General features: G+C 50.5%; 1 protein-coding gene across 2 annotated transcripts in view; it reads left to right on the plus strand.

The window, feature by feature from the left end:
• Positions 1–3,662: 3,662 nt before the first annotated feature.
• USH1C (USH1 protein network component harmonin) overlaps positions 3,663–26,330 on the plus strand; it is a gene marked incomplete at its 3' end in the record, with an annotated part of 51,306 nt that continues 28,638 nt past the window's right edge. For both annotated transcript variants that reach the window (XM_081239584.1, XM_081239585.1), the window contains exons 1-13: positions 3,663–3,764; positions 15,010–15,077; positions 16,508–16,651; positions 16,789–16,931; positions 20,626–20,730; positions 20,857–20,881; positions 21,074–21,131; positions 21,413–21,507; positions 23,260–23,344; positions 24,285–24,344; positions 24,505–24,561; positions 24,867–25,009; positions 26,087–26,152. In XM_081239584.1, the coding sequence (XP_081095710.1) occupies positions 3,729–3,764; positions 15,010–15,077; positions 16,508–16,651; positions 16,789–16,931; positions 20,626–20,730; positions 20,857–20,881; positions 21,074–21,131; positions 21,413–21,507; positions 23,260–23,344; positions 24,285–24,344; positions 24,505–24,561; positions 24,867–25,009; positions 26,087–26,152 (1,085 nt within the window). In that variant the 5' untranslated portion in view covers positions 3,663–3,728. The remainder of the gene's footprint in view (positions 3,765–15,009; positions 15,078–16,507; positions 16,652–16,788; positions 16,932–20,625; positions 20,731–20,856; positions 20,882–21,073; positions 21,132–21,412; positions 21,508–23,259; positions 23,345–24,284; positions 24,345–24,504; positions 24,562–24,866; positions 25,010–26,086; positions 26,153–26,330) is intronic.

The raw sequence follows: 26,330 nt of genomic DNA on the forward strand, positions 1-26,330 counted from the left end.
CCCTGAGCTTCCCTTCGCCCCACCTCCCAGGCTCTTGGCTCCGCCCTGAGCTAGAGTGACAGGACTGCCCAGCTCATTACCATAATTTAGGTACCTGACCGGGGCCCCGCCTTTGCCCTTCTTGGCCTTAGGCTGCACCTCCCCAGGGGAGGCTGAATTCAGATCACTCAGCCCTAAGTCCCTTGGGGGAGCAAGGAGGCAGTCTGTGCAACTTCCAACATCCCTTGCTCCTCAGAGATCCCTGGCTCTGGAACCTGGGTTTCCGAAGCCCCTAACACCAGAGACCCAAGATGCTGGTATGAGTCTGGTCCTATGCACTCCTTTTACAAAGGTCCCGGGACATGCTACTCCATGGTCAGTGGCAGGCCAGGGCTCAGGCCTGTGGAGTCCTAGCCTGTGCTCCCACCACTCCCCACTACAGCCTCCTGAGTCCCCAAGTCCCCACCCTACCCCCAGTTTTGAGCACCTCTAGAGAATGGGTCATGCCTTAATCCTCTGTATGTCCAGCACTAGCTCAGGCCCCAGCTTGGGGAATGTTGACTGAGTGACAGAAGTGCCTCACACTCCCATATTATTGTTCCCATCAAGGCCATACTTTGACAAAACAACTTTAATTTTGTGAACAAGATGCCCTCTCTGTCCAGGGGGAATTTTAAAATGGTAGAAATGTAGGCCTGAGAACCTTGGGAAACTTTGTATCATTCACTTGGCCAACTAAGTGCTAAAACACCAACTAGATGCCAGGCCTTATAGATGATGATGATGATGATGATGACGATAGTGTTGGCCTCCATAGGCCCCTGGGCAGGGGTATACATTTGGGATACATTCATTCATTCATCCATTCAACCATCCAACCATCCATTCAACCTCGCCACACGTTGTTCTGGGAATAAAGTGGTAAATAAAGCACACATAGCTATCCCTGTTGTGGTCCGTGCGCAGGTTGGAAGAAGAATTTCCAGACACGAAGTATTTTAGAAAACAGTGAGTTTATAGAGAACAAAGAGCAGAGTTAGTGAGGGACGCTGCCAATACAGTAGGCCAACTTCCTGATAGACCAAGGAGAGGCAACCCCCTTTGTGGGCTAGTAGCCAACTTTTATAGCCTGAAGACAAAGAAAATTCTTGCTGGCAGGGTGGCATTAGGTGATTGGCCAGGGTGCTACAAGGTGGCTACCTGGTGAATATTTTACCTAATATGGGGTCAGGTGGGGGGTGAGGGGGGCTGTCCGGTTTAGATTAAGAGGGCCCATGTCAACAATTGCTATGGGGGCTCCATTAATTCCGAGTTTTTATCCTATGTCCTTGATGTAGGGTGTCCTTGATGTAGGGCTCCACAATCCCCACACGGGGTATTTGAAGCCATAGGGTTAGATGGGAAGATGAAGAGGAAAGAGCAAAGGATGGAGCCTTAAAGAACACTGGTTAAGGAATGGGTGGAGGCAGGGCTGTCTTAGAGGAAGCTTGAAAAAGAACATTCATGATGTAATAGGGAAGCACAAATCTGACTCCATATTGAAGGTGTTTAGTTTACTTTAACCTTTGTATTCTATTGCTTTTGCTACAAGTTAAGAATGTTGCCAATTGCCTGAAATATACAGGATAGCCCATTCTCAAGGCTCTGATCTTTAAAGGTATAACACTTTCCCATTCATATAGAAATAAAAAGTTTCAGAACAGAGAATAACATTTGTCTTGTTGGACCTTTATAGGAACATTGTGACCCAGACCTACCTGGAGGGCTATACCAACAAAGAATTCCAGCACCAAGAAGTTTGCAACCTCACCCCTTCCCCTTTCAGTATAAAAGAAGCTTGAATTCTAACTCAGGGAAAATGGTTCTTTGGGACACTAGTCCACCATGTTCTTGGTCTGCTGGCTTTGAAAATAAAGTTGCTGGGGAGGGGGAAGGGTAAGCTGGGACGAAGTGAGAAAGTGGCATGGACATATATAGACTACCAAATGTAAAACAGTTAGCTAGTGGGAAGCAGCTGCATAGCCCATTGAGATCAGCTTGGTGCTTTGTGTCCACCTAGAGGGGTGGGATAGGGAGGGTGGGAGGCAGGCGCAAGAGGGAGGGGATATGGGGGTATATGTATGCATATAGCTTATTCACTTTGTTATACAGCAGAAACTAACACAACACTGTAAAGCAATTATACTCCAATAAAGATGTTAAAAAAAATAAAAGATAAAAATAAAGTTGCTGTTCCTTGCCCCAGCAACTCGTCTCACAACTTATTGGTCTGTTGTGCAGTGAGCAGTTCGAACTTGGACTCAGCAACAATGGGAGAGGAGAACCAGGACTCAGTTTTGTCCCTAAAACCAAGAGGGAAGCATTTAAAGAAGAGAGTCTGCAGGGGGCAGTGGTCATGTAAAAGAAGGATTGGGGTGCCAGTGGATGGCATTCCCCTCATAAGGGCATTTGCTGCTCTGCCTGGATTCTATATACGAAATAAATAGCCATATGACATAGTTACAAAATGCAGAAAATCAACAAAGTTGGAGGGGAATATATTTTGTGTGTCTTTCCTGGGCCTCTGAAAATCTCACAATTCTTTTATCTCTGACTTAACTAGTTAATATGAAGGGGAGAACATGGATGATATTTTAAGGTTCTTCTCCAGGAAGGATTTATATCTTAAACTAGGCAATAATTTAGCCCAAATAAAAATAGTCTGCTGACAAAACTTCAGCTATTGGTGGTGGGCTGCAAAGGAGGGGGTCTTTAGGTGCCTCTGAAGTTACAGTTGTTCACTGATTTGGGCTGCTGTCCACCTCCTGTCCCCTGTCCCTTGACATGGTGCAAACAGGGCAGGCCCTCACCCTGAGTTAAATCCAAGAACAAGCGCCATAATTAAAAATGCCCACTCTTTCCATTCACGTCTGTTTTTATTACCCCTCTCCTGGCCCCCTCTTTCCTCTCAGTCTGTCCCAGGCTTGGTTCATCACCGCAGCCCTAGACCTAGGAGTCAAGCAAACTTTGGTTGAATTGAATCAAATGAACCAGATGGGGCCTGGGCCCTGGGTAAAGGTCAGCTGTAAATCAGGATGTCATTGCCAGGCGCTTCTATGCTTCAGTGTGTGTGTGTGTGTGTGTGTGTGTGTGTGTGTGTGTGTGTGTGTGTGTGTGTGTGTGTGTGTGTGTGTGTGTGTGTGTGTGTGTGTGTGTGTGTGTGTGTGTGTGTGTGTGTGTGTGTGTGTGTGTGTGTGTGATTGGAGGGGAGCTAGGGAACGTGAGAGGGGAAGTCAGTTAAGAAGGGGCACTCCCACCCACTGGTTCAGGCTCCTGTGGGCCACAATAAAATGCAGCCCCAAGGAATTCACAAAGAGAAGATGTCTTCCAAGTGGGAAAAACCCACGGAGGAATGCACACTGAAGGTGAGATGTCTGGCTGAGGGTGACAGACAGTTTCCTGAGATCCTTTCCCTCAACTGCGTGTGTTTGGGAGCCATTCCAAAAGCAGCGCCAGCCTCAGGTCCAACCACCGCTGCCACCATCACTGACACACACTCCAGCCCATTTGCTCCAGGGCGTCAGTGAGAGACGCGATTCAGGACATGGGCCTCCCGCCTCCCCGCGGCCCCGCCCCGCCCGTCCCAGGCCCCGCCCCCTCCCTCCCAGGCCCCGCCTGTCAGGGTCGCCGCCTCTGCCGGCTCGGGGCAACTAAGCACCCCGCACCCGAAGGAGCTAGTTGTGTAGCAAGCGGTTCGATCTGGCTCAGCCATGGACCGGAAGGTGGCCCGAGAATTCCGGCACAAGGTCAGAGCTGCTAGGGGCCCCTCAAGCGCCTCGGACCCCGGAGTCCAGGGCGGAGTGGGTGGGAAGTGGACACCCTCGGCACCACCCCTCGCTTTCCCAGCAGGGCCTGGGGCTTTGGGTGGGCTGAGACCCCGAGGGTCATTTGGTTGCCAGCAGGGATCCCCAGCAAAATGAAGGAGGTGCAGTGGGACTCCAGGTATAGGAACCACTAAACTGATCTCCTTAAAGTGTCCTTTCTCTTTCTGCGCTCTAGGTTTGGGATTTCCCTGGGGTTAGAATTCCTTCCAGTCTTGGTCTGAGACAAGATATTTCTCTGAGATAGCCCATAGTGGGCAAACCCCCTCCCTCCCGGTGCTCCCAGCTCTGGGCTGTTGGAACGTGTGAAGAGGGTTTGGGGTAGTGTCTGAGAGGTGAGGACTGGTGGAGAGGGGAAGTGGATGCTTCCTTCTGTCTTTTGACCTCAAAATTCCAGTTCGAAGCACTCCAGGCAGCCCCTCCCCACTTAAGGGCATTTCTGGCGGCCTGAGAAGTAGTTGAGGACCTGGGGCTGGCCAGGGGGCAGTGGGAGGAAGGGAGGAGGCTCAGGCAGTCAGCCAGAGCCCTCGGGCTCTCCCCTGGTGTGTCCCAGTGAGGGGCCTCATTGGTGGCCCGGGATCCTCAGAGACCATCACGGAAAGCTACTGGATTTCACCCAGGCTTTCCAGAACAGTTTCCAGAGCTGTGCAGGAGTCATTGAGGCCCTGAGGTCAAAGAGGACCATTTGAAGGGACCCAGTGGACCACCCCACCAGGCCTGAGGATGCCTCAGAGCCCAAGGATAAAGGCAGGGGTGTCTGGAGCTACCCACAGGCCCTGCCTGAGGGACGGGTGACAGTACCTTGAGGCCTGCCCAGAGGGGCAGCGTCTTTAGACCAAGCCAACCCCCTTCCCAGGCCTGAGGGGGCAAAGGTCAGGTAGGCAAGGTCAGGATGCTTAGCCCCTCTCTCGCCACACAGAGGCCCAGGGGAGCCCAAAGAGCCAGCCAGTGTGGAGGCCACAGGGGCTAAAAGCCAGGGGCTTGGGGCTAGGGGCCGACGGTCAGTTGTCCATTTAAGAAACATGTTTTGAGCACCCACTCTGTGCCAGACCCAGCCTGTGCCCTCAAATTGCTGGTCATGTGGGTGGGAGGCAGACCCTACACTAATAACTACCCACAACTGGGTGCTGAGTGTTGGAATCAAGGTTTGGTGGGGGGACAGAGAGAGCAGCTCATACTGGTGGAAGTCTTCTGAAAATGAGGCCTTGGGATTCCAAGGGTGAGAGATAACCGGAAGTTCCAGCAGGAGTCTGGGGGCTGGCAGATAGCAAGGGGAGTGTGAGACAGTGTTCACCAGCGCATCCTGTTGCAAAGGGACATGAGGGGAGAAATTTCAGCCGCTGAGGCCGTTTGGTGAGTGTAGATTTCAGACAACCCACGTTGAAAGAGCACAACTGCCCGTCCCCCACCCCAAGATGAATCAGGCTTGAATTTCAGTTTCCTGTCCCTGGGCTGAAAATAATGTCGGGTCCTCTTTTGTCTTCTCCTCATGGGGTACTTTTCTCTGCCTCTTTGAGAGAATTATATCTGGGGTCCCTGGTGTCTGACTCAGCCGCTGGGTTAGCCCCTATTCCTCTTCCACAGGCCCCATGGGCTCCAAAGGGCCTCAAGCCTGTGTGTTTCCACTGTCCTGCTCTTCCGCATCACAACAGTCATTACCTATTAATGTCCCTGTGTGAGCAGGCAGGGCATGCTGGGCAAGGCCGGGGCTGGACTTTGTGCCCTGTTGCTTCGGAGGGAGCAGCAACCTTCCCCTCCCAGGGTGGAGATCATCTAGGAACTGTGGAGAGAAGAGGAAGCAGCAGAGGAGAGACCTTGCCTGTTTATTGCTTTTTAAGATGTCCCTTCCTTAGTGTTTCAGAGCAAATTTACCCCTTGGGAATGGTTTGTAATCTAAGTAAATTCTTAGTCATTGGAGGTAAGCTTTGAAAGGTAGTGTGTTGTCATGGAAAGTGCTGTGTGACCTGGAGCAAGTTATTAACCTCTCTGTGCCTCAGTTCTCCAATTTGTTAAATAGGGATAACAATAATATTTAACTAGTAAGTTTATTGTGAGTACTAGATGAGATCTACACATGTGTAGGAAGCTTAAATAGACCCTTTTACTTAGTGAAGCCTCAACAAATGTCCACTGTTGTCTATTGTCTGGAGTTAGGTAGAACTGGGGTCAAATCTCAATCCTGTCACTCACTGCCAGTGAGACCTTGGGCAAGCGACTTCATCTCGCCGAGCTTTAGTTTCCTTAACTTTGCGATGAGGTTCATAGTGCTTACCCCACAGGACAGTTAGGATTAAATAGGAATTCAAACACTGGCTGCTCTGGTCATTTGGTAACCATTTGGTAAATGACCACACTGTTCCCAGCTGATACCTGCAGAGCATCCTGTTGGATGAGCCAACAGTTTCCAGGCCATGAGCAGGGACTGTTGGGCTTGTGCAGTTTCCCCAAGGCCACCAGCAGACCAGCAGTACTTGCATGCTCTTCCCGGTCACAGCCTTGGAGTCAGGATACCAAGGTGAGGGGAGGGGGCAACAGAGACTAAGACTTCCACCCCAGAGAACCAGCTTTTCAAAAGAGGGCTGCCCCTGTGCTCACTGCATCTGCGTGTTGCAGGAACTTGGCAACTCATTTGCTCAAAAAGTATTTATTGACTGTTCAGCAATCATGCATTTATGGGCATCTATACTGTACCCTGCCCAAAGCTAGGGATCTGGCAGAAGAGGTTGGGGGGATCAATAAGGTCAGAAAGAGCCTCTACATTCTAGGGATTTGCTAATCATTCATTCAGTCATTCATTCATGCATGCAATAAATATTGACTGAGCTGCTCATATATGCGGGCAGTACTCTAACCATTGAATAACAAAGCAAAGTCTCTGCCCTCTTAGAGAGCACTTTCTAGTGGGGAAGACAGACAGTTAACAAGTAAACCAAAGTATCATATATGAAAGTATCATATAATGCCAAGTAGTAATGAATGCTATGAAAAAGATAAACTGGGGTGAGGGGATAAAGAGTGAGGAGATAGTACTTTGTATAGGACAGTCAGGAACACCTCTCTGAAGAAGCGATGTTTGAGCAAAGACATAAAAGACATGAGGGAAGGAGCCATGGGGATATATGTAGAAGAATATTCCAGGAAGAGGGAACAGCAAATACAAAGGCCCTGAGGCGAGCATTTGCTTGCCTTCTTTAGGAACAGCAAGTAGGTTGGTGCTTCCGAGAAGGATTATGGAATGAAGAGTGGTAGGGGGTGGATCAGAGGGGTGGTGGAGTCCTGATAGGCCATACTCAGGATTTTGGGTTTTGTTCTAAGTGAGGGAAGTCAGCTGGGGAGTGACATGACTCAATTACATTTTAAAAGAATTGCTCTGACTGCTGGTAGAGAACAGACTGAGAGGGCCAAGGGTAGGAAAGGGACCCTCATAGGAGGCTTCTGAAGTAGCCCAGGGCACAGGGAGGGGAGGGGGGGTTGGACCAGGTGGAGTGGCCAGACCGAGGATACATGTTCAAGGTAGACCTGACAGACAGACTTTGCTGATGGGACTGGCTGTGGGTGTGGAGAAAAAGGTATCAAGGGTGAGACTATGTGCTGGGAGGAGGAGCAGGTTGGTGGGGACAGAGCGGAAGGTGGTGGAAACCAGGAGCTCCATTTTGAATGTTTTATGTTTGAGATGCCTTTTAGATCTCCAAGTACAGAGGTGACTAAGAATGCCCTCTTGCACTCTTGGTGGGAATGTAAATTGATACAGCCACTATGGAGAACAGTATGGAGGTTCCTTAAAAAACTACAAATAGAACTACCATATGACCCAGCAGTCCCACTTCTGGGCATATTCCCTGAGAAAACCATAATTCAAAAAGAGTCATGTACCACAATGTTCATTGCAGCTCTATTTACAATAGCCAGGACATGGAAGCAACCTAAGTGTCCATCGACAGATGAATGCATAAAGATGAGTGGCACATATGCACAATGGAATATTACTCAGCCATAAAAAGAAACGAAATTGAGTTATTTGTAGTGAGGTGGATGGATCTAGAGTCTGTCATACAGAGTGAAGTAAGTCAGAAAGAGAAAAACAAATACCGTATGCTAACACATATATATGGAATCTAAAAAAAAAAAAAAAAAAGATGGTTCTGAAGAACCTAGGGGCAGGACTTGCATAAAGACGCAGATGTAGAGAATGGACTTGAGGACATGGGGATGGGGAAGGGTAAGCTGGGAGGAAGTGAGAGAGTGGCATGGACATATATAGACTACCAAACGTAAAATAGATAGCTAGTGGGAAGGAGCCACATAGCACAGGGAGTTCAGGTCGGTGCTTTGTGACCACCTAGAGGGGTGGGATAGGGAGGTTGGGAGGGAGACGCAAGAGGGAGGAGATATGGGGACATATGTATACGTATAGCTGATTCACTTTGTTATAAAGCAGAAACTAACACACCATTGTGAAGCAATTATACTCCAATAAAGATGTTTAAAATATATATATATATATATATATATTTAAAAAAGGAAGGCCAGTAGCTGTAGGAGTGTGAAAATCAGGGGAGAGGTCTGTGCTAGGATAAGCCTCAGTGAATCCTTGGGGGAATAGATGGTATTTAAACCCCAGAGACTGATGAGGTCACTTAGGGACACAGTGCAGGTGGAAAGAAGACCCAGAACAGAGCCCGGAGCACCACAATCTGTAGAGGAGAGGAAGAGGAGAAGAAACAGCAAGGAAGGCAGGAGAACCAGCAGAAGGAGGGAGTGATTGGCTGTGCCCAGCACTGGGTCAAATGCTACCAACTAGGTAGCATGACACGAGTCTCTTGAAAAGATGAAGGACAATAAAACATGGGTCAGATAAATCCAGTACTATCTGGGATGCACAATGTGAAGGCCTGGGCAGAAGCAGAGCTAGATCCACTCATCCCAGCAACATTTATGGCGGGTCCACTCTCTGCGAGCTGCTGAGAACATGGAATTTGCATTCATTTATTCTCACTTAGTTTAATTAACAAACACTTAGAACTTGCTACTTTCCAGGCACTGTTCTAAGTATTTAACAACTATTAACTCAATGAATAATTAAAAAAACAATTTTTATTCTCTCATAGAATGATGAAGTCCTATGAGATACTTTTATCCCCATTTTACAGATGAGGAAACTGAAGCACAGAGACGTGCAAACTCAGATGGGGAAGGGACTTGTGGCCTCACTCCCCACCTTCCCCTAGGCCTGTGTCGGGACCAGATACAGATTAGTGAGAGACGGTCAGGTGAAGAAAGAAAGTCCGACACAGCTTGGTGAGTCCCGTGGCAGAGGTGGGGACAAAGTGCCATCCTGTGCACAGAGAATGACAGGACAGGCTTTGTGGGGGAGCCTGAGGAAAGGCTTGACCAAGGAGAGCTGGTTTTTGAGGAGACTTGCAGGTGGAGGAAAAGCTTCAGAGAAGTACTGCTGGTACCACCAGTACTAATAGCTAAGGTTTCACACCAGCCATGGTCACAGCAGGAAGCAGGTGGCTCATCCAAATGGGAAACTGAAGAGTTTTATGAAGGGACTGCATAAGGGGAAGGGCAGGGATGGCTGAGCTGACAAGGCATGGTAACACAGCCTGGGAGGAGCAGCAGCTGGAGGCCAGGGGCTCCTGAAGGGGCAACGGAAGGGGGTTCCAGAACAAGGGAGAGCATGGCTGCAAGAGAGACGCCCAGTCAGACGCTGCAGCCTCAGCTGGGGGCACCTGCCTCGTGGTGGTCCAACCTGGAGGGAGCCGGGGAATCAGAACCCCACTCCCTTTCTCCCCAGGCCCTCTCACCACCCCCTGGCTGAACACAGCAGGAAGCAGAGGGCAGGGGGCCCGTGCAAAGCTTCCTGGGACATAAAACTGGGTGGAGGAGGCTGGGTTGTGGGTCTGGAGGCAAAAAGGAAGAGATCCAGCACACATTTTAGAGCCCTTGAAATTTTGGAGCCCTGGGCACTGTCCTAAGTACTTTATATACATTCATTCATTTAATCCCCACCACAGCCCCAGGAGGGCAAATGTCACCCAGCGGAACAACATGCATTATTTAACTTGCTTCTTGCTCTCTTTCTCCATCTTTGGCTGGGTGCATGCATGGAGTTGAATTTGCATAAGCTGAAGGTTGTGTGCTTCCGCTGTACGGCTGTTCTGAAAGGCCAGTCCATATGCAGGAAGGCAGGGAGATGAGGCTGGAGTGGGCTCAAGGCCAAAGCCAGAATTTGCCTCCACTGCCCCAGACACGGGGCCTGAACCTTATGAGGGGGGAGATGCACCTCCCCCCCACACCATGCAGGCCAATAACACTGAGCCAGCTGAGCATCTGTCAGAGAATGCCCATGCTGGATGGAGGGGACCAGACACAAGGTGGGTGGGAATGGGGGATTGATGTGATAAAGAGACCCACACACAGTTCTTTTGTAGATGGTGGCCTCCTTAGGGCTTCTGTGCCCATCATCAAGGGGGATCCAAGAAAAGGAAAAGCTTTCTAAATCTAGCTGTAGAAAGAAGACATGGTCTTGCACACAGTAGGTGCTCAGTAAATGTGTATTGGACAAAACAAACAAGAAACAAACCAAAACAAACAAGAAAGCTCTATCTGGTAAGTGGATATCATGTGGGAGTTAGAAAACAAGCAGGAGGGATGTGGGAACAGATGTATATGTATGACTGATTCACTTTGTTATAAAGCAGAAACTAATTAAAAAAATTAAAAAAAATATATAAAAAATAAAAAAATAAAATAAAATAAAATAAAATACTAAAAAAAAAAAAAAAAAAAAAAAGAAAACAAGCAGGGGTTTTGGAGCCAGCAGGCATCTCCTCTCTCCCACTTCTCTGAGACTCGATTTCCTCATCTGTCTCATGGGGATAATAATATCCATCCACTTAGAGGGTTGTTGGGAGGTTAAAGATAATGCAAGTAAAGTTCTTCAGACATGGTGGCCAGTCTGTAAGCAGAGTCTGTACTGAATGAGGGAGCCGGGCAAGAAGGGCCTCGGGCTGGGAGGCCCATGAGGAGGCTCTGGGCTGGGCACGGTCAGGAAAGACTCTCAAAGAGGGGGCTTGGGCTCCCCTTAAATGAAGGCAGGGGTCAGGTGGGAGGAGGGAGGGCAATCCCTCTTGCTTGGGTCTGGGACCTACTCATTGTGAGCAGTGGGAACTGAGCTGAGCGGAGACAGATCCAGGAGGCTGTGTACTAAGGAGCCATGGGAAGGTGACTCGACTGGGCAGAGAGGAAGGAAGGAAGGCTCTAGTCTAAGGCAAAAGGAGTTCATTCGTCATTCAGCAGACACACTGAGCACTGTGCACCTGTGTGCATGGCACGGTGCTGTTGAAGACCTACTTTGTGCCAGGCGGGTTACAGGAACCTGAGCTCAAGGTTTCAGGAGAATGGTACAAAGGGCCCAAGGGCAGGGTTCACTGAAGCTGATCCTTGGACTGGTGCTGGGCAGACCCCGCCCTGGGGAGTTTGCTTGAACCCAGATTCCAGGAGGAGGGGATACCATATACATTTTTAAAATATTTAAAAAGTGAAATTTGAATTACAGCGGTGAGGTTACTGCATGTGTGGGCTTCTAGAGAAAGTTCCATGCTTCTCAGTTGTCTTTCTCGGTTCCTTTTAAAGCCCAGAGACTGAGGTGTGACTGTGTGTTTTCATTCGGGTGTGGTCAGAGAACAAAGCAGTGCTGTTATCCCTGAGTCTCTCTGGAGACATTCCCAGGTGGAGAATGGTCAGGGTCACCAGAGTACCACCATTTTGATTTATCACTTACATTTGTACTTAAAGAGCATTCTACATAAGCCGGATATGTTTTCCCAGATATAATGGTATGTGGATAAATTTTTAAATGGACGAGTTGAATTTCTGGGGGTCGATGAAACATTCTGAGTGAGGATGGGAAGGTTCCAGTACGTTGGGGGAAGGGTCTGTTCAGCTGCAGCCTGAGTCCCTCTTGGGGAATGATGGAGATCCCCAAGGAGATGACCCTGGAGGAGCAGGTAAGGGCCGAACTGAGGGCCAGGATTGGAGCGACCTAAGCGGTGAGAGTGGATGGACATCAGGCTAAAGAGCTGAACTTTGCGGGCTGCCTCAGAAGGAGACTGGTAGGATGTGGTTTCTCAGTGGGGCCTCTGGATGCAGTGGTCAGCATTGGAGGGCTGCCCACACGGACCAGGAACCTGGGACCCCCGGGAATAGGCTCTTTCCACAGAAAGCATCTCCAGGCGTTCTATGCTTGGCCCAGAGGGCAGAAAAGCAGAACCCTAGACTCCAACATTGGAAATTGCCTTTGTCTTCCATTCCCACTCTCCACCCAGTGCCTAAATGCTGTCTACTGAGGACAGTGCCTCACTTCTTACGTTTAATGATGCAGCAGGAGGCATTTCTGCAAGGAGGGGTGGGAGAGAGCTTCAGTCTTAAGGCCTCAGTGAATAAGAGATTTCCCTCTCCTCTACTTTGTATTATGTCACCACCCATGGCTGGAATTGAGCTAGAAGCCCTTTGGTTGGGCTCTCCTCACTGCAATCAGAGCAGATGGGATGTTTATGCTTCCTTAGAGAACAGAACATGTGCGGTTCCAAGAGTCATCCAAAAGATGTTGTGTTTTCTTTCTTGTTATGAACCAAACCCAAAGGGTTTTCTTAATAGTACAGAGGAGAGTGGTGGGGATTAGAGATAAGGGAGATCCTCTTGAGAGCAAAGCATTTGAAATTTTGGCCTAAAGAGGCCCTGGAATTTTTTCCTCTGGAAGGCCTGACTCACCCATGCAGTGGTGCCAGAAGGAAGAGCATAGGCTTCGGAATCAGATAGACCAAGGTTCAAATCTTAGCTCTGTCTCTTGTTAGCTGTGGGACCTTGAGTGAGATGGCTTAACCTCTCTGGTCTTCAGTTTCCTCATCTGCAAAATGGTATGAGAACATCGGCCTTGTGGGACTGGTGAGATAAACAAATGGAATAAAGCCCAGAAAAGCTCCTGGTGCCATCCCATGATGCAAATATTATTTCCCTTCCCCTTCTGTTCCAATGATTCCCTTTCTCCCATCTGATTGTGGATGTACCAGGAGGCAGGGGGATGGACAAATCCATTTGATGCTTATTTATTGACCACTTACTATGCGTTAGTCACGAGATTTGGAACAAACAGACCTCATCTTTCCCTCATGGGGTTTTCTGTCTGATGAAGGAAACAGACCAATTCACAAAAAAGCAAGCCTTAGTTACAAATTGTGACTGTTACAGTGAAGGAATTGAAGCATCTCTGGGGTGTGGGAGTGCGTTCTGTTTAGGTAGGTGAGCAGGGAGACCTCCCTGGGGAGGAGGCCAGCCATGCAGGGAAGAGGTGAAGCAGTCCAGGCAGAGAGAACAGCACATGCGACGGCCCTGAGGCTAGAGCGAGTGTGGCCCGTGGGAAGCACTGAAAGGAGGCCCATGCAGCCAGTCAGGAGCTGAAGATGGGCTTTGATAAGTTCAGGTAAAGAATTTGGATTTGAATTTTGTTTTGAGTACAATGAGAAGCTATTAAGTACTCAAGTGATAAGATCCAATTTATTTAAATATTTCTGGCCCCTGATCCTAGGGAAATTCAGAATTTTTCTCTGCTCAGACTCCTCTTCCACAGCCACATGTGGGCAGCCCAGGCCTATCTTGGCGCTGTTCCCCACCCCTCTCTTGCAGGCCCAGGCAGAGTAGGGAGAGAGAGTCCAGGCTGGGTCCTCATAGAGGTGAGCTTTTGGAGGTACCCACTTCTGTGGTGTGTGTAAAAGCCCGGGCTACCACCTAAGATTCAGTACCACCCACTGTAGCTGATGCTTCTGTCCCCCATCTTCTGCTGGCTGGGAGCCCCTGGCCTGGAGGAGAGGGGCAGTGAAGTAGAAGAAAGCAGCTGTACCCTTCTTGGAGCAGGTGGGATAAACTTCTATAGCTGCTGAAGCCCAGCTGTGAGTCAGTGAGTGCAGGACAAGCCTCCTAGGTTATTCTCATCTTTAATGAAATGCTCAGCCTAATTCTAGAGGGAAGAGGGTACAGCTAGGTGGACACAAGGAATCAGTATTCTGTACCCCTCCTCGTCAGCCCAGAAATCCCAAGGGCTGGGCCCAGTACGTCCTCTCTGTGTTGGGACAGACAGATTTCCCCCAACCTTCCAGAGTCCTTAAGATACCCATAGAAAAAGGCAAAGATACCCTGGCCCTCCTCTGAGGACCAATCAGGTGGGAGCTTCCAGCTTCCAGCAGCAGCTTCTCCCTCTGTGGGCTGAGGCCCTGGACCGTGCTGTTGGGCCTGGAGGCTGGAGGAGGGAGGGACCCAAGGACCCCTCGAGCCTCCACCCTGCCCTCTTACTCAGTCCTGGGCTGAAGAGAGAGCTAAGGATATAGTGCACAGAGATTCACACTGAGCTGTCCCAGGGAATGGAATCTGGGGCTCCTGGCCCACCAGCTCCCCTGGGATTGAGGTGCTAATGAAACAGCTCTTGACCCTGACCTTGGACTCCCAGCCATTGACGTCAGTGAAGTTGAAATAATGTAACCCGATTCTCCCCTTGGGGTGGCGGGGGAGGCATACAGGGGCCTGGGAAGGGGAAGGAGTGACCAGAAGTCAGGGCCGACCCAGCTTAGGCCAGGACTGGACAAGGAAGAATTCAGTGGTAGGGTGCTCCCGGCGGGTGGGATGTGCTATATGAGCGAGTGGCCTAAATCCTTTCTGAAAGCAGTTATCCGGCACTACAGCCACCATCAGGTAAGACAGTGGGCTTCTTCCAGAGCGGGGAGCTGCCACTGGTGTTGCCACACTGGACACAGGTGACAGAGCCATGGAGGTGATCGGCAGCATGGCTGCCACGGGGGTGCATTGCTGTCACATGGGGGTTCACATGTATGATACTCGTGTGCATCCCTGTGTGCACAGACATCACTCCACCTGGGGACGAGGCTCAGCCTGACCACATCGGATGCTTAGAGGTACTCCTGGGGCCACATCGGGGTGGTCTGCACAGTCTGATGTGTTGGAGTCAGGGGGCCACCCTGGCTCTGGCTTCCTTCCTCTTCTCACAACCCTGAGGAGCTGTGGAGGAGGTCCCCCAGCAGGGGCCTCCCCTTCCCTGGGATCTGCTATCGGGGTGCTGGGCCCGGAGTTGTAATTCTGCCTTTGGGTTTCCCAGGTGGATTTTCTGATTGAAAATGATGCAGAAAAGGACTATCTCTACGATGTGTTGCGGATGTACCACCAGTAAGTGTACTGGGTCCAGCTCCCGTGGGCCACCCCGGGTAACTGTCTTCAGGGAAACCTGGGATGGATTGTTCTGAGACAGGAGGACCTCCCCCTCTTATCCTGGGGGGCGCAGGGAGGCTGATGCTCGGTGTTCCTGGGAATCAAATAGACACGCCACTCCCTTGTCTCAGCAAATATTTACACCAATACACTGTGTATGGCTCAGTGCTAGGGGATAGGGGTACACGTATAAGCGAGACAGACTGGTTGCTGCCATCTAGTTGCTTACAGTCTGATGGGGGAGGCTGTCAAGTAGCCAGATAGGTTCAACAGAGTGTGATTGCTGGGATAGGACAGGGAATGCCAGCTGGTCCCAGTGCCAGCGTCGGATGTCTGTTATCGCTCACCCGCTTTTTGATTCATTCAGCAACGTTTATAAGCTCCGGCCACTGGCCAGGCACCATGCACAATGTGGAAATGAATATCTACTTCCTTTCCTCAACTAACTTGTGGCTTAGTTGGGGGAGATGGATAGACACTAGTAACACAAGGAACTCTAATACAAGTTCCAGTAAGATAACTGCTGAGTAGAGGTAAAAGCAGGAATGTAAAGAAAGGAGTTCTCAGTTCTAACTGTGGGGGGAGGATCAAGAAGGCTTGAGCTAGGTTTTTGAAGGGTAAGAAGGATTTTGCTGGGTGGAAATATGAGGGAAGGACATTCCAGGATGAGAGATCAACATTAGCGACGCTTTAGAGATGTGAAAAGCGCAGGTTGTGACTGGGAGGTGACGAGTGATCTGGGGGAGGAGAACTGGGACACACAGAGACCGTAACAGCCACCAGCCTGGGCAGTGCCACAGAAACAGGTCATGGAGGCCCTGAGCCTACCAAGAAGGATGGACTGTGTCCTCTGGGCAGTGGGGAGCCATGGAAGGGTTTTGAGAAGGGGAGCAATTTACATTTCAAAAGAAGATGGGCTGAGAGTGAGCCAGTCAGCTGGCAGCTGGGGAAGTGCTGGCCCCAGACGTCGAGGGTCTGAACGGTCTGAGGTGGAGGCTCGTGAGAGATAGTATGAGGCTGCAGCTCAGAGCAGGAAACAAGGGGATGAGAGGGCTCACCGCCATCTCACAGAGGTTTCCTGTCTGGAAGGATGCTGGGCTTCAGAAGTAGGCAGAGCTGACTTTGAATCCTGGCTTGATGTCATCCGCAGGATGGGTTAACAACCCCTACTTCGATGGCTTCCTTGAGATACTTACATGGGAGAACAGACTCTTCTGAGGCACCCGACCCATCGTTAGGGGCTCTGGGCTTTTCAGGAGAGTTCTCCTCAATTCCAAGGCCTGGGCCCAGTGGGTGCGGACCCAGCCCAGGACTGCTTCCTCTGGGAATCCTTGGGTCTCAGAGGTCCTGGCTAAGGGGGAGGCTTCAGGGTCCCTGTGTCTCTGCAGAACTATGGACGTGGCCGTGCTTGTGGGAGACCTGAAGCTGGTCATCAACGAGCCCAGCCGCCTGCCCCTGTTTGATGCCATCAGGCCTCTGATCCCACTGAAGCACCAGGTGGAGTACGACCAACTCACCCCCCGGCGCTCCAGGTGTGGAGGGAGCCGCAGGCTGGAGGCGGGGGTGGGAGAGGTCACCCTGGGATGGACAGGGTCGCTCACGAGTGGATGGGGCAGCGCTGGCCATCAGGCCAGAGCTGGGCCATCACCGGCCCCTCCTCCCTTGGCAGGAAGCTGAAGGAGGTGCGTCTGGACCGGCTGCACCCCGAAGGCCTCGGCCTTAGCGTGCGTGGTGGCCTCGAGTTCGGCTGCGGGCTCTTCATCTCCCACCTCATCAAAGGCGGCCAGGCAGACAGCGTCGGGCTCCAGGTGAGTGAGCAGAGCTCGGGGGATGTGGGGACCAAGCCCTCAGGCTTCCTGCCTCCCCCTCATTCACTCACTAGGCTGTGTGGTGTAACATGGTCACCTCGCCCTTCTGAGCCTTTGGGAGAGGAAAAGGGTGACGTATCCTGACACATTGTCCTCGGGCCTATAGAAGTCTGGCTGCAGGCACTTGCCTGTTTTCTTTTTCCTTCTTTCAATTTTTATTGGCGTATAGTTGATTTACAATGTTGTCTTAGTTTCAGGTGTACAGCAAAGTGAATCAGTTACACATATACATATATCCACTCTTTTTTAGATTCTTTTCCCATATAGGCCATTACAGAGTATTAGGTGGAGTTCCCTGTGCTGTACAGTATGTCCTTATCTATTTTGTATATGGCAGTGTGTTGCCTGTTTTCTTGAGTGGAGCTGAGAACCTGGCTCCCGGCTGTTGCTGCCCCTGCTGCACTGCACCCCACCTCCCTTATGTCTGAAGGAAGAGCATAATTATGTCCTGACACCTGAAGTTCTGGACACATAGCCTTCTCCCTGGAAGGGAAAAGGGAATACTGACATAGTGCAGTGCTTCAGAGCATAGACTCTGGAGCTGGAATGTCCTGGCTTTGCTATTCATTAGCTGTGTGACTTTGGTGAAATTACTTAACCCCCTGCCTCAGTTTCCTCATCTGTAAAATGGGATGGTGATAATACTACTTACCTCATCAGGTTGTTACGCCAGAATAAATGAATTCATATTACAAAGTACTTGTATCAGTATCTGGCACATAAATGCTGTGTGTCAGTTTGCAGAAAACAACATGTATTTTATGCTCCCAGAATATATATGATTTCTGTTTGTGTTTGCTTAAGGAAACACACACACACACACACACACAATGAAAAGCAGTTACTTGTTGGAGGGGGAACTGGAGTGGATAGGGGATAAGGTGAGATTGAGTCTTTTAAGGCTACATCTTTTAATATTATTTGGATTTTGAATCACATGAATGTACTATTTTTTTCTAAATTTATTCTTTTTATTGAAGTATAGTTGATTTACAACGTGTTCATTACTGCTGTACAGCAAAGTGACTCAGTTATAAACATATATACATTCTTTTTCATATTCTTTTCCATTATGGTTTATCACTGGATATTGAATATAGTTCCCTGTGCTATACCATAGGACCTTGTTGCTTATCCATTCTATATATACCAGTTAATGCTGTGTGTTTGTTAAGCAAGCAGAGAGGGAGATTTAATAAACACCTATAATGTGCCAGGTAACATGCTGACAACCAGTTCTCATTGTATGCCTTGGCTTTATCACCCCCATTTTATAGAGTTGATAGAAGATCAGGGACTTGACTAGAGTCACACAGCCAGTAAGTGGCAAAGCCAGGATTTGAACCTGGGTCTCCTGACTGCCAAGTCCAGGGATCTCTCTTCAGCACCCCAGGGGCCCCTCCCTTGGGGTCGCCACACCTCAGTGTCTGGGCAGAGATGGGCAGACGTCCAGGTCTCACTCCTGCAGAGCCCAGAGTTGTGTGTCTTTATATGTCCAGACAGAAGAGGCCCTCCCACCCCTGCCCAGAGCTTCCAGCATGTTTGTTACCAGCATCCCAATCTGGGCTGCCAAGCCAGGGGCTTCAAGGGCCCTGAGGGCTAATGGTACTAGACACCGTGGAGTGGGAGGTGGAAACTGGGAGCTGACAGACATTGCTTTGTTCTAAATCCCTGTCTCACGGCTCACTGGTAGCGTCTGAAATTTCAGCCCCTTCATTATTCCTCTCCTGTGCCACACATTTTCCAGCCCAGAAACACAGCCAGAGAAAAAACATAATGAGCTCTTCTCTTGGCGTCAGCTGAGCCCTCTTTTTTTTCCAGGGTGAGGTCTCCTCCTAGGACAAGCATTTCTCAACGATTCCTCCATGATTGGGGGCATCAGGGCATTTTAATGAAACTTAGACTTTTACCTTCCTGCCTGTTTCTCAGGCTTATGAATTATCAACCCTTTCTCGGGTTAACGGGCTCATCTCTCCTTTGTACCGCTGTCCCTCAGATCGTCATTTCACTGTGGCCCTTGCACAAAGGGCCTTTTGCAGGGCTCCACGGGGGAGCGAGAGGGAGAGGAAAGCCAATCCTGCAAGCTGAGCCGGGGGTTGTGTGGGAATCATTCCACTGGGGTTCCAGGCAGGTTCCCTTTTGGAACAACACAGGGAGCTTCACTCAGAGCAGCTTGGGGAAAACATCTGCATCCATTCACCTGTCTGGGTGGGGTTCATGTTTCTGGGGAGATCGCATGTCTGAGGGTGGGGGAGGGGCACGTTCAGATACAGCCTGACTCAACTGAAGGTCCCGTTGATTTGACCTGTGAGGCTGGGCCCTGAGTGGCGGGCTTGGACCCAGCCCTGGGACTCCTCCATCTCTGCACTTGTCCCCCTACTGGAGTTATTTTAGATTTTTGTCCAAGTGTATCCTGTCTGAACCTACATCCTCTGCCCTGCACAACTTGCTGTATAGTCCAGGGCTAGAGAATAATCCTGTGTGCCTTGGTTGTCCCAGCTGTAAAATGGACAGAGTTATCCCTGCCTTTCCTATGGGACTTGAGGGCTCTGTCAGGTGGCAAGGATCCAGAGAGGACAGGACACAGGGAACTGCAGCCAAGCTTGGCCAGAGTCCCTTCTTTTCTGCTTCCAGACACCCAAGAGACAACACTTGTCTGTCAGGGAGCCCTGATGTCAAATCTCAGCAACACTGTTTACTAGCTAGATGACCTTGAGCAAGTCACCTCACCTCTCTGAGCCTCAGTTTCCTCATCTGATTAACAGACACGCAGAGTTGTGGTGAAGAACTGGTGCAAGGAGGCCATCCAGCCATTCTCCTTCCATGAGAAGTCCCCAGAAACCTAGAGGGGTCCTTAGTGACCACCACCACCCCGCCCCCGTGGCACCTCTTTGAGCCCCTTGCCAGACCGCTGAGAAGACTGGGGTCTGGGTCCAGGTGTGGAAGGGAAGTGTTCGGGTGACAATAGGGAGAAGGTGACTCTGGGGGGTGTTGTAAAGGGTAGGTGTTGGCCCGGAGGACCCCTTAGAGGCTATGTGCCCACCCAGCCCCCAGACCTCACTGAGAGTCAAGCTGCGTCCCCTACACGTACCAACAGGTCTCTAAAGGGTCAGCATGTGTGGTGTGAGGTAGGCCGCCAGCTGACCTGCCCTGGCATCAGGCTGGAGAGGGTCAGGTCGTCCACGATCCAGTCCCTGCTCTGTAGCTAATGACGGTGACTGTGGACAAAACATCACCTCCTGGGCCTCAGTTTCAACTGATGTCTGAGGATCCTTCCAGCCCCGTAGTCATTAAATGGGGAGCTTCAGGACTGATCCCCAGGGCCAAGGTGCTCAGAGGACAAAGGCCAGGGAAGAGCTGCTTGAATCTTGTTGGAGGGTCGCCCTTTGCATGAATTCCAGAACCTGATGGTGCCCCAGTGGGTGGAAGGGACAGAGAGAGGGTACAGAATCCTGACTTCTCCTCCCAGCTCTGCTACCCGCTCTCTGTGCCCCTCGCCCCCATCTTGGTACCCCCATCTGTAAAATGGGCAGAAAGACTCCTGGAGAGCAGGCCAGGAGTATCTGGCCATGAGCCTGCCCAGCTGCCCGGTGCTTCCTCACCCTGGCGCGTCTTCTCTCTGCCTGTGGTTAAGGTAGGGGACGAGATCGTCCGGATCAATGGGTATTCCATCTCCTCCTGCACCCATGAGGAGGTCATCAACCTCATCCGCACCAAGAAGACTGTGTCCATCAAAGTGAGACGTGAGTGAGACCAGAGCACGGGCATGCTGACGCTGGGGCAGGGTGGGGCACCTGGTGGTACCCAGCTCCTAGGGGAGGAAGGGAGGGCAGAGGAGCCATCCTAACCCCCGTGCCTTTCTCCCACAGACATCGGCCTGATCCCTGTGAAGAGGTGAGCAGGACCCTCCTCTGCAGGCAGACTCCTCCCTATGGGCTCAGGGTCCTGGATCAGCCTGGGGTCTGGCCAGCACTGCCCCTGGGCCAGTGATGGTGGAGGCTTCAGATGGGGAAGATTTGGATTTGGGGCCTGGTGCCTCAAACATCTCTCCCTAATGACCCGTCTTCTACTTTCCCCTGCCGTCAGCTCTCCTGATGAGCCTCTCAAATGGCAGTATGTGGATCAGTTTGTGTCGGAATCTGGGGTAAGGGTCAGGACCGCCGGTGATGGGGGCTGGATGGGGTAGCTGGTCCTGAAGGAAGGCCTGCTCTAGGGATGTGTTCTCAGGGGCTTCCTATAGGCCCCCAGCACATCCAGAATGCCCCTGTGGGTGGTGGCCCAGCTGGTATAGACACACACTCCCAGGGACAAAACGGCAGTCGGGCTCATGTGGGGACAGCATTGCTCGCCCTGAAGGCCTTATGAGCACAAGAGGCCCGTTGCACAATGCGGACACCCGGTGACCTTAACGTCTCCCTCCCTCAGGGTGGACAGACCAGCCTGGGCTCCCCCGGCAGTCAGGAAAACAAGGAGAAGAAGGTCTTCATCAGCCTGGTGGGCTCCCGGGGCCTTGGCTGCAGGTGGGTGGCAGGTACGCCCCGGGGCTCACTCACGGCCAGCAGACCACAATAGGTCCCTCACACCACTCCCCTTTCTCACTGCTGCTTCTGAGGAGACTTTTGTCCACTAGTGATGACACTTCTTGGTGCTTGATTTCCCCTCTGAGCTTCACAACAGCCCTGTAGGGCCAGAGGGACAGCTCTAACAGGCCCATTTTACAGAGGAGGAAACTGAGGCCCAAAGGCAGAGCCATGTTCCTTTGGTGGGCCCTCAAGTCATGCAAAAGGAACCTGTCAAGCTGATCATCTCTGTCACAGTGCCCTTCTCACTTATTACCTTGTGGCTTCCTTAGGAGGCAGCCAGGGAGTTGCAAACAGGCATTGGGTCTCATGGGGCGTTCTTGTTAAGCACACAGGTACTGCAGTTAGAGATCTAGGTTCCAGGCCCTGCTGTGCCACCTATGAGCTCTGAACCTTGGACTAATTACTTAACCACCCCGACCCTCAGTTTCTTTTATTTATTTATTTGTTTGTTTGTTTGTTTTGGTTGCATCAGGTCTTAGTTGCGGCAGGTGGGCTCCTTAGTTACAGCTCACCAGCTCCTTAGTTGCGGCACATGGACTCCTTAGTTGTGGCATGCGAATTCTTAGTTGTGGCATGCATGTGGGATCTAGTTCCCTGACCAGGGATCAAATCCGGGCTCCCTGCATTGGGAGCACAGAGTCTTAACCACTGTGCCACCAGGGGAGTCCCCTCAGTTTCTTTCTCTATAAATCAGCAGTAATAGTCCCCATATCACAAGGCTGTTGTGAGGAAGAGTGAGATGACAGAATGAAGTACCAAGGTTAGTGCCTGGCAGGTAGTAAGCAGTTCGTAAATATTAGCTATTATTATTTGTCTTTTTTTTTTTTTTTTTTTTGACCGCACCACAAGGCTTGTGCGATCCTAGTTCCCCGACCAGAGATTGAATCTGGGTCCTCGGCAGTGAAAGCGCAGAGTCCTAACCACTGGACCACCAGGGAATTCCCTAAGTTATTCTTCTTATTTCCATTCCATCACATTTATTCAACACTTTTCTGACAAGCATAAGTGATAAAAAAAAAAGTCCATCCTTTCTAAGAAATTATAGCTTAATATAGAAGCCAACCACATAAATAGTTACAGTATTGAGGGACTCTGTCATGGAGCTGCATTCTGGGTCAGGCATGGCAAATACGTTTTCTATCCTGTGCTATCTCTAATCAATTAGTGGTGGCTGCCCTGGAGTACTATTTTGAAAAGAACTTTAATGCTGTATCTAGGCGTAGGTGGAAAAGAGTGTTGTGATTGATTAGTGATATCTGCCACAGATCTGGGAGGGGAGATTAACAAACAGTACGAGTGCCAGCCTTGCTGTAGGTGTTTTAGGAGCACGGGGAAGGGAGCAACCAGCTTAGTCAGGGGATAGAATAAGGAGTTTGGTTAAAACCTTGTAGAGGAGATAACATTTGAGTGTTGAGGAATGCATAGGAAAATGCTAGAAAGAGAGAAGAAACAGCATAGGCAATATGTTGGATGAGAGGTTGGGTAGGGGGAATTAGAAGTAGCTTTCTGTGGTTGTTGCCACAGGGAAATGAGGCTGGACAGGTAGACAGAGGCTGAACAGGTAGATGACAGAGGGCTTGGGTACTGAGCTCACGCGTGACCTGGACACACAGGCCTAGGGGGCCGGTCATTGAAACTGAGCAAGCACTGAAGAGCAGAGGCTCACCTGATCTCCCGCATCTCCCACAGCATTTCCAGCGGCCCCATCCAGAAACCTGGCATCTTCATCAGCCACGTGAAGCCTGGCTCCCTGTCTGCTGAGGTGGGGTTGGAGGTGAGTGACCCTGGGCCTGCCCCATTGGGGCCCCTGTGGGATGCAGGGTCAGACTGTGATCACACAGGGATGGAGCACGTGCTTTCCCACACAGCCCTCTCTCAACACTCACTGGCTGATGATTCCTACTAACCCCCAAAGGGAAGGCTTCACAGAGGGGGTGACATTTGAGCCTTTCTACAGCCCTTCTCCAGCTCTGAGAGCCTTCGGTCCTGAGCTTGGGATGTAGTAATAATAATCAGAATTGACATTCATTGAGCGTTAACTGGATTGGACATTGTTCTAAGCCCTTTAAAATGTATGAGAACTCTGAAAATTAGGTACTATCGTTAGCTTCATTTTACAGATGAGGAAACTGAGAGCCAGAGAAAGATCTTTCCAAGATCATGTACCTAGTATGGCAGGGCGGGGATTCAAACCTAGGTGGTCTGATTCCAGAGCTAGATAGAACTCTTAACCTCTTCTTTGGACAAGTTATTTCCTCTTTCTGTGCTTCAGTTTCCTATCCTGTAAAATGGGGGTACTAGCCTTCCTTCTGGGGTCATTGTGTAGATTAAATGTATCAATACATATGCTTAGAACTGTGTCTGGTACATACTGAAGGATCGATTAATGTTAGCTATTATACTAATTATTATTATGACTCCACCCAGAATCTACTATATGAGAAGCTTAAAGGCTCCTATGTCTACAAACTGAGTTTTTAAAGCAAATGTCATAAATTCAGCCAAAGTAATGAACTTCTAAATGTGCAATATTTGACAACTGATGAAAGAAATACGGGGTGGAGGAGCCCATTGGAACTCTGCTCTTTCGGAAGAGTTGAGGCACAGCTACTTGAAGACCCAACGTCTGATGCTGGCCTCCAGGGGGAGCTCTTCCAACAGACTGAGTGTACAGATAATACAACCATGCTGATCCCTCTCCATTTCTCCACCAGACAGGGGACCAGATTGTCGAAGTCAATGGCATCGACTTCTCCAACCTGGACCACAAGGAGGTGAGATGTGGGTTTTTCACCTTCTGGCTGTGATCCTCTCTGCTGTCCTCTTCTCACCTACGTCCCCCTTGCCACAATGTCTGAAACCTTCTGTGCTCTCCAGAGGCCTCAACTACTCTGATCTGTCAGGTCTCAGCTGACTCTCTGCCTGTCCCCACAGGCCGTGAACGTGCTGAAGAGTAGCCGCAGCCTGACCATCTCCATCGTAGCTGGAGCTGTAAGTCCAGAACGAGCTGGTGGGGGCCCCGTGACCCCTGACCTGCAGCCCAGATGCTCAGACCCCTGATCTCTGCCACACACTCGTGGGAAAGGCCAAGGGGTCTCCCTCCCTGAAGCTCTGATAGCAGCTGGGGAGGATTTCTGCCCAGTCAGAAGCTTGGGTCAGACAGAGCAGGAGCCACAATGCCTGACATGGGGGGCCACAGAGATGAGAAGGCAACCCAAATCTTGGCCCTCAAACTCTGGCAGTGGACTTCTAGGTTCCCAGGGGACTGAGCAAGGCACCTCTTTTCTCCCCATGAGGGCCGGGAGCTGTTCATGACAGACCGGGAGCGGCTGGCAGAGGTCCGGCAGCGCGAGCTGCAGCGACAGGAGCTTCTGATGCAGAAGCGGCTGGCGATGGAATCCAACAAGATCCTCCAGGAGCAGCAGGAGATGGAGCGGCAGTGAGTGTGGCCAGCCAGGAGGCCCCTGCCCTGCCCTCCCAGACCACTGTACCATCCCACCCGCCTTTCTTCCTGCTCACTGCATCCTGAGCTGACTTTATTCTCTCCCCTGAGGCCTGTCTTCAGACCAGATGGGTTCAGTGATGCTCAGTGGAAGCATCATCCCCTGCCTCCAGACCACGAGGCTCCTCCCTCCTTGCCAAGGAAAGCCCTTGATTTCCAAGACCCAGAAATATGGGAAATGAGGATGCTACTAGCAGTAACTAACATTTGTGGAGTTATGGCTGGTGTAACACCAGCCACGTGGCTGGCATTGTATTAGGGCCTTGTTTATGTTCCTCAACTGAATTCCCATAATAGCCCTGGGAGGTAGATGGTATTAACCCATTTTATAGGTGAGGAGACTGAGACTCAGAGAGGTTACACCACTTGTGTACAAAGTCAGACATGGCTAAGCTGTGGAGTTCATACCCAGGCAGTTTAGCTGCCCCATCTATGGTGATAAGAACTACCCACCACCAACCCCAGAGTGGCTGGGATGATGACTGAGAGAATTCATAAGTCAAAAACTATTGTCAAAACCCCAATCCAGATACATTCTATGAGCATAATAAGAATTTGGGAAAGGAAAGTGGACAGGATCTTTCCACCTCTCCCATCACAGAATTTGCCTGAAGAACCACCCTGGGTGGTACCTCTGCCCATTACCCTGGCCTTGATTAGCAGCCCCGGCTTTGCCCCTGGGGTCTGGGGCCCTCCTCTGGGAGGACCTCACTCAGTCAGTCACTTTATGCTGGTGTTTAGAGGTGGCTGCATGGCATGTGGCCTGCACTGAACTGCCTCCAGTCTCCCGCGGTGCAGAATCTCTGCTCAGCAGTGCCAGACGAAACCACACAAGAGCACAGGATCCAGACTTTTTTGGACCCTCTTTCCCAGCATCCAAATTTGGTCCAGGCATCCTTGGAAAGGAGCCTGGAAGAAATATTTAAAACTTTTCTCAAATCAGAGATTAGCTGCAAGGAAGAGTTAACTTCTCTGACATAGACTCCAACATGCCAACTTGCATTTGTGTTTCAGAAGGAAAAAGGAAATTGCCCAGAAGGCAGCAGAGGAAAATGAGAGATACCGGAAGGAGATGGAACAGTGAGTGCCTTGGCCCCATGTGTTTGCACACACATGTCTGTGCGTGGATGTGAGTGTACTCGCAGGAGTGCGGCCCCAGAGGCCACCTCCAGGCCCAGTTTACCTGGCCCTCTCGTCCCCTGGTGGACCATCCTTTATTTGTAGTCATTCCATAATCCTAGTAAAACCCATCATATTA

The sequence above is a fragment of the Mesoplodon bidens genome (assembly GCF_964165515.1).
Source record: "Mesoplodon bidens genome assembly, chromosome: 7".
Classification (NCBI taxonomy): domain Eukaryota; kingdom Metazoa; phylum Chordata; class Mammalia; order Artiodactyla; family Ziphiidae; genus Mesoplodon; species Mesoplodon bidens.